The 8,575-nt window shown below is 35.8% G+C and overlaps 1 protein-coding gene across 1 annotated transcript; it reads right to left on the reverse strand.

Moving 5' to 3' along the window:
* Nucleotides 1-702: 702 nt before the first annotated feature.
* LOC116027684 (wall-associated receptor kinase 2-like) lies at nucleotides 703-5,537 on the reverse strand. The gene is made up of 3 exons (XM_031269399.1): nucleotides 4,484-5,537; nucleotides 3,500-3,688; nucleotides 703-2,028 (listed from the first exon to the last, which is right to left on the reverse strand). Exons 1-3 carry the CDS (start codon nucleotides 5,358-5,360, stop codon nucleotides 839-841), a joined length of 2,256 nt encoding a protein of 751 aa, XP_031125259.1. The 5' UTR covers nucleotides 5,361-5,537; the 3' UTR covers nucleotides 703-838.
* Nucleotides 5,538-8,575: the final 3,038 nt, after the last annotated feature.

Raw genomic sequence — 8,575 nt, forward strand, 5'->3', positions numbered from 1 at the left:
AAGAAATAGAAGTGTATATAAAGATGAAAATCATATCTAGGTCTAGATCTAGGATTGTGCACAAAAATCGATAATAATATTTTGCGGCACTTTTTCAATAAAGCGTCGCAGAATGTTATTATTATTTTTTAATTTATACTTTTTGCAACACTTTCTTCCCAAAAGTGTCGCGGAAACTTGAAACATTTTTTTACTAAAAAACTGCGTCTCTAGTTAATAAAAAGTGTCAGGATTTCTTGTTCATTTATTTACAATTATGCCATAACATTTTTTTGTGGCCAAACACTACACAATTTTTTAAAAGGGTAGTGAATAGTCTATTTCCTATTCTCTCTCTCATTTTTTTTTTTTTTTTTTGGAGGGGACTTGGAGTTCCCACCCTACACCACTCCACTCAGAGCCTCGACCCCACGTGATCAGACCCTTAGTTAACTTCCCGATCACATCAACCACCCTTAATTGGCTTCCCGATCATGTCCACTTTATGTTTAATTTATACTTCAAGCTGACCGGACTGAATATACATTACCATTATGTTATCATCTAAATTCCTATTGTTGGTAAAGTCTTGCTGCCAGGCAAACTTATGCAACTGCCTACCTTTGTTGTTGATAATCTTATCATGACGTCAACGCCAAACTATTGTTGTCTTGAACTCCTATGTAAGTTAGCACTTTGCGAAATTTGCAAAAATAAAAACCCTTTTTTTCTAGACTAAAATAGGAATAAATTAAAGATTTTGCCTAGAGGTACAATGAAATTTAATTTGGAGTCTATGAAAATCAAATAGAAGCAACAATAATCTATTTGTCCATCAACATTGTTAAATGATTTTTCTCTACATCGTCTTATCTATACTTAAATCCAAGTTGTAGTCAAACGATATAGGACCTGATGAGTAGTCAAATGACATCACACCTGATGAGAAGTAGCTATCTTCAAAACCATTTGGCCTGCGTTGTAAATCTTTTCCATTAGTCCTTGCCAATCGTTGAAGTTCAGTTGCTACTTCCATCATGCACGACCGTTTTCTTGCATTTAGCTTTATGCATCTCTTGGCAAGCTTCGCAACAACAAATATTTCTTCTTCTCCACCTTCATTTGCAACTGCACGGTCTAGAATTTCAAATAGCCCATCTTTTTGCTTTAAAGACGTCTTAAAGCGAATTGCCAATCCTTCATCAGACGTATTGGAAGATATGACCTTTTGTCCTGTCAGTAATTCTGCGAGGACGACTCCAAATGCATAGACATCACTTTTATCGTTTAGATGGCCCGAGCGGAAGTATTCGGGGTCTAAGTACCCAAATGTGCCACCAACTACCGTGGTTAAATGTGTTCTATCAATATGTACTGATCTTGAAAGTCCAAAATCTGAAATCACTGCCCTATAGTTTTCATCCAGAAGTATGTTGCTCGACTTGATGTCACGATGAAAGATGGCTGTAGAAGCGCACGAATGCAAATAGGCTAAGGCTCCTGCTATTTCTGCACCAATCCTTAAACGGTGTGTCCAGGACAGTGGTGAAGCGCTACTATTAGTATTATTGTTATTAAGATGTTGTGAAAGGGTTCCATTGGATATGTATTCATATACAACCAATGGAACTTCCGTTTCCAAACAACAACCTAAGACTTTCACAATGTTTCTATGATTTATCTGGGAGAGTATGGAAATCTCATTGATGAACTGGCCAACTTGACCTTCATTTACCTTGTTAGATTTCTTCACTGCCACTATGCGCCCATCTGATAACATACCTTTGTATACTGTACCAAGTCCACCTTTCCCAAGAATTCGACTTTGGTTGAAATTGTCTGTTGCTTTCTCCAGTTCTTCAGTCTTGAAAATTTTCATTTCCAATACACTTCCTCTGTTACTAGTAGGCTTTTGTTTTTGCAATAAGAAGCCTCCATTCCTCTTGAAGAACCTTTCTTTCGTTTTCTCAAGTTTCATCTTTTTTAACTTGCGATTAAGCCAGAATCCAGCCACTACAAGTATTAAAATACTTATGCCCACTCCAACACCTGTTGTGGAAATTAAACATTACATTCATTAATTTATGAACTCAAAAGATAATATTGTGTTGAGGCAAATTCTCAAGACCATTACACAGGAGAGACAAGTGAATTTTTCATAAGTAACAAATAAGCATAAAAAATCACATTCTCTTCTTGAGAAGACCCGTTTTACATGTAGTATCTGTCCATAGACTTTCTCAACCTACTGAAGCCAACAAAGTCAACATTGCCCCCATTGAGGCTCGAACCCATGACCTCCCACTTGAAAGAATCATTTCATGCCGCTTGACCACAAGGCCTTTGGCACTTAAAAGATTAATTAATCTTAAGGAAAATCACTATTATTTTTAAGGAAAGTTTCCCTTAATAGTTTATTTTCATGATGTAACTTAGGGTCCGTTTGGAAACCCCAAAAATAAGTTTCGAAAATCAAAGAAAATGAAAACAAAGGAAAATATCAATTATGGTCAACCTAAAAAGGCTCAATTTGGTGAAAAATGTACTCCTATTTTTTTTATTTTGAGATTCTTTATTTTTCATTTCTCTCTTCACTCTCTCTTTTTTTTTTTTTAAAGTTAGTTTCTGAATTATTATTATTACCACCACCACCATCCAATACCACCACTAACACCACCAACACCACCACTACCAACACCACCATCGTCATCGCCACCGCCACCACAACACCACCACTACCACCAACACCACCACATCACCACCAAAACCAACAACAACACCACCACCACCATTTCTATTGCTATCGACACCACCACTACCACACTAGCATCGCTGTCAACATCACCATCACCACCACTACCACCAACACCAACACCAAGAACAACCCACCAATACTACCACCACACCACTACCACCAACACCACCACCACCACCACCAACGTCACCGCCATCACCACTACCACACCACCACCACCAACACTACCACTACTACACCACCACTGCCACCAACATCACCATCACCACTACCACTACCACTACCACCAACACCAACAACATTATAACCACCACCACAACACCGTACACCACCAACACCACCACTACTACCGCACCACCATCATCATCACGTATTTTTTATATTATTATTGTCATCATCATCATCGTTATAACAAATAATTTATTCATTTTTCTGGAAAATGGACCAAGTAGGAAAAATGTAATTTCTTAATTTTGAGCCAAACAGAAAAATATAATTTTTTGACATGCATTCAAACACCAGAAAATTGAAATATTTTTTTTTTTTTGAAAATGAGCCTTTTTCTAGAAATCATTTTCCGAAAAACATTTTTCAAGAATCTAAACGAACCTTTATATTCATGGGGTGTAAGTGTGTAACGAATTGACTGACATGTATACTTTTAATCAAATATTAAATAATCTAATTAGATAACACCACATCAGCATAAAAAATTATGAGATAAATTTTAGAAGGGAATAGATAGCATTACTCTTATTTCCTTACCTACACAAATTAGCGTGACCAACATACGCCTTTCGTGGTCAGGTATACAAGTGTATCCGTCTGGACTGGATTTACTTAAATCACTGCGGTAGCCTTGTCGACAACTGCAATAGTAGCTGCCTTGAAGATTAACACAATCTGCGTTCTTTGGGCATATATTCTCATTTTGGTTTTCACACTCATCAATATCTTCAGAGTCAATAAAAAGAGAATCGTTACTTATCAAGTAAACATGTATATTCTCTCTTAAAAGTCACTACAACTACTATAAATTCAATTGTTATATGATAGATTATGGTCTACACAGTTGTGTGGATCATGGTGATACACCACAAATATGTATATTGTCAAATGAACATGCGATAATAGAATTAAAATAATACTTAGTGTATGTTAACATGATATAAGGTTGTTATAATGAACCTATTGTATATAAAAAAATAGAACTGAATAACAGAACTCATACAAATATATATATCAAATGAATATAGGCCCTGTTTGGTAAATGGTTGTTGGCTGATTGGGTTGGCTGTTTGGGTTAGAAGGTATGATTTGTTGATAACATTAACTGATTGTAGAAAGTTGTTTGATAAATTAGCTGTTAGTTGATAACTGTTTGACATAATTTCTTTTCTCAAAAAGCTAATTGAAAAGGCTGCTTTGGGTAGCCTTTTGAATTTTAGCATTTTGGAGTTACAAAAAGCTTATTAACCAAACACTTATATTGATTTTTTAACCAAGTCAAACAACTAATAATGGTCAAATAAGCCAAAATTAACTGATACCCTGATTATTTACCAAACAGGGCCATAGTGTGTTTTGAAATTAAAACCGCCATCTCATTTTTGAGACTTGAGTGTTGGACTTGATCTTTTATCGGTCTCCGCCCAACAATCTTCCCGCCATTAATTGCTAGACTTGCCTATACGAGTATACAGGCCTCCGCCCAACAACAATTAAGAGAATTCAACAGGAGTTACGCACCTTGGCATCCACTAGGCAAGTATGGGTTCCCCTGATAGCCTTGAGAGCAGCGACACAGATATCCTTCACGAGTTGAGTTAGCACAGTAAGCATTGTGGCCACATATTCTCTGTTTTGCTTTGGCGCAACTGAGATTTCCAATTGACCAGTCAACTGCGGAGGGGATAGTAAAGTCTGGTCTGCATTTAATTTCATCGAACTTGTCGAAGCTCTTCTCAACAATCATAATATAGTTACACCGATTCCTAGACCAAGTAGTGTTATCTGTGTTCATGGTGTGCGCTCCGGACACAAAGTAATCGCCAAGCTTTGTTTGGATGGGTGTTTGACAGCAACCATAGCCAGAACACGATGAGAAATTGGGCTGGCTTTCTAACCTGTCTTTATTTACACAAAATGATGCACACCCAGTTATGATGCTCCCGCTTCTGAAATCCTTCAAGAATGAGAATATATCACACCCAAGTGCCACGAACTTGTTCTTGGTGTGAGAGATGCTGAAATGCGGCTGTAACAATTCGTAGCCAACGGTTTCCACATCGCCTTTTTCCAGGTTTTTCCCAGAGGAGCTGTTGTAGACCACGGACGACCCATAGGCGTTGATAATGATACTGTCGGATGAGATGTTGTAAATGGTCACATCATAAAAATAAGGTAGCGTTGCAACTTTGGTGGAACTGTTGCACTTCACTCGAAATGGTTCATCCAGATAGCACCCAGGCTTTCCGATGCCAAATGGGTAAGGAATTGTCAAGTTACCGCATTTTTCTTGGCAACCCGGCATTGCCAACCCACCTTTGGGTGTTGCTTGCTCAAATGTGCTAATCACTTGCAGCATAAACAACAACAACAATAATACCTTAGTAAATGCTGCCATATTAGCGGCTAATGCCCTGGTTGAATCGTATGCACCTCCGGCTAGTGTGGAACAGTAGTGACTAATCCCCTAACTGAATTGTATACACCTCAAGTGTGAACAGCTGGTCTGGAGATTTAAATATGCTCCAGGGTGAATGATTAATCCCTTAATTTTTGGGTAAGGATGAATGAGTCACTTTCACTCAATTTTTGTTTCTGATAGACTCAGAAAGTATAATGAAATGGAGCATGCAGTAATCTCACCTTCGTTCTTCTTAAAGTGCATACGCTTTCTCCTCCAAGGGATTAAAATTTAAAAGGTGGGAACAATGCGCGATAGTCAATAATGGGAATGGGATACTTCATTGGGCGAAGTTTCGTATTGTTCAGATATGCTTGTAGACTTGTAGCATTATCCATTTATATTTTAACAAGTAACATTACATTTATTGTTACTGTTTACATTTTTTTTATTTATAAAAAATCAACTTGATATGTCCAGAATGATTAAGAAATACAGTCGTGGATCACATGTTATTACTTTACTATTTCATCTGACCATTTTATATATTAGACAATCTATCAAACCGAAAAAGTTCCATCTGGCCGGCTTCGTCCTATTATACTACTGGAAATTAAAAAAAAAAAAAGGGAATCTCCATTATTTAATTGTTGATGATGACTTGACGCTGTGAACATACAGAATATCCATTTTACTATTTTATTAGATAAAAATATTTGACACATCATCAATACATAAGTGTTATATATTAGTGGTGAACTACAACATTACACGCTATCAAAAGTTTCAGATATGTAACTCTCATAATCTGCAACTGTAATCTGGATAGTTTAATTCTCAAAATTAAATTGGAATTAATTTATAATTAATTTCTACGGATAAGAATTAATACTATTAGAACGGTACCCCGAATAGTACTTCAAGTAACACCCACAAATAGTTGCCTGAAGGTTACTCGAGTACTAAGAACGCTTTTGGCAAGACACCCCCTACATTTTAGGTATTGGTAGGAAAACTTCCTAACTTTCCACAACTCGTAAGGAATCTTATCGAGCTTCTTGCAGAAAACCTTATTTAAAAAGTAATTGTTTGTCAAAACTCACTTTACCCACCATATTTTGAGGCAAACACAAACTAATCAACGTCTTGATTTTTATGTTCAGCAACATCGTTCGATTGAGGTGAATACCGTGCAGTACGCTCAAATACGGTAACAACGGTTACGCATAAATTACCAATAAGTGTTTCATATTAACCACTTTGATCGCTTCTAACTGCCTTAATTTCACGATTAAGTTGGTTACGTTAAAAAAGTTGAAGCCACTTCTTAGTATCACCCGAAAAGTAAATCAACTTTCCGTCGACACCAAGAAGTAAACTTATACTTCTAGGATGGGCCGAGTAGTAAACTCTCGTCTATGACCGGAAGGTACATTTACTTCTCAGACACATGGCCGAGAGGTGCTTCTAGCACTTCTCAGACTTGAGATGTGCGCTTCACTTCTCGGTGGTTTAGCCACATCACAAATATCTTATTTGTGCTTATCATTAATTAGGAATGTGGTTCATCTATCCTAATTAATCTACGTATAGATTAAAAATTACAGTGACCTAGTCTACCGTGCCACAAACATGAAGACTCAACCAGACAAGGTAAAGTAATAATATTTTTTAATTGCAGTTATTACACTGAGCTTATAGCTCGTTTAGTAATTAACATTTGCCTTCATTTCAAATTTAGACATAACCTTGTCTTAATCCACACCCAGCTAAGAGTGACAACTTTATAAATCATTTACACCACTACTCGAAAAGTCTAAGTGATTTTGGATTTATTTTTGTTGTCCCAACATATTCATCATTTTGTCTCAATTTCAAGTTTCATACTAGTATAATTTAGTATCTCTATTCAAGTTAATTTTAACATAATTAACATGATTATATCAAGCATTCAATCAAATTTCCAAACCAGTTGAATCAATCTTATATAATCATATTAAGAATATTATCTAAAATATTCAATACACTTGAGCTATGACGCTCAATCACGATTATATAGCTATCATAATTTTAACAAAATGGTTAATCTTGAAATCTTTATAGTTCCACATGAAGTAGAACCTCTATGAGATTTCAACATGTAACACGTTTGTTACGTTCCATTTAGGTTGTTAAGCCATTTTAGCATTTTCCGTGGAATTGCTTTTCACGAAGTCCTTCCTACTCGGAGGCCACAAGTTAATACCAGATTCCACTTGAAAGGCTTCACTCACGACTATTCCTTCATCAAGCATCATATTGCTGATCATTTGCATGTCTTCCACTTGACTTAAGAGAGTCCTAGAATCTACCATCTTGCATTTAAAAAATTGACTAACCACAAATTTCTTTGCCTTAACGTCTTCACTTTTATACTTCTGATATCTACTATTTTGTACAATAATTAATCCCTTATTTTAGTTATTTTGATGCTTATTTTCTTTATCCTAATGAAATTGAGAATTGTTTGTGTGTTATATTGTTCCAAGGGTTGAATTATCCACAAGGAGCAGCAAAGGAAGAATTTTGAAACATTTTGAACAAGTTTTGGAAGAAAAAGAAACTACCTAAGGAAGGAAATGAAACAAGAATAAGAATTGGAAGCTGCCTCATGGGCCCAAGGCCCATCTATCTCCTATATATTCTACATATTCTCTACAATTTAAGGAGTTCCCAACCCTAGTTAGTTTTAGTCTATTTTTATTTAAGGAGTTCCCAACCCTAGTTAGTTTTAGTCTATTTTTCTCTAAGGAGTTCCCAACCCTAGTTAGTTTTAGTCTATTTTTCTCTCTTCTCTTCCCAACCCTAGTTAGTTTTAGTCTATTTTTCTCTCTTCTCTTTAGATTTCTAGTTAGTTTTAGTCTATTTTTCTCTCTTCTCTTTAGATTTTCCTAGGATAGTTTAGATTAATTTTACATTAGATTATTTAATTTCAAACTTGGAATCTCGGATTGAAGTTGGATTTGTTTTTCGTCATTAGTAAAGTTCTCTTCTTCCTTTATTTACTTTCTTTAAAGATTTCTTGCAATGTTTATGATATTTATTATAGTTTTGCTTTGTTTATTTTTATGATGCATGAGTAGTTAGCTTTTGGGTTTGGATTAGGGTTCTATTGTTATTCTTGATGCTAGGTTTATGATTATTGCATAAAGGGGATAATTAATTAATCTAGG

This window comes from Ipomoea triloba, chromosome 8, assembly GCF_003576645.1.
Source record: "Ipomoea triloba cultivar NCNSP0323 chromosome 8, ASM357664v1".
In the NCBI taxonomy this organism is placed as follows: Eukaryota; Viridiplantae; Streptophyta; class Magnoliopsida; order Solanales; family Convolvulaceae; genus Ipomoea; species Ipomoea triloba.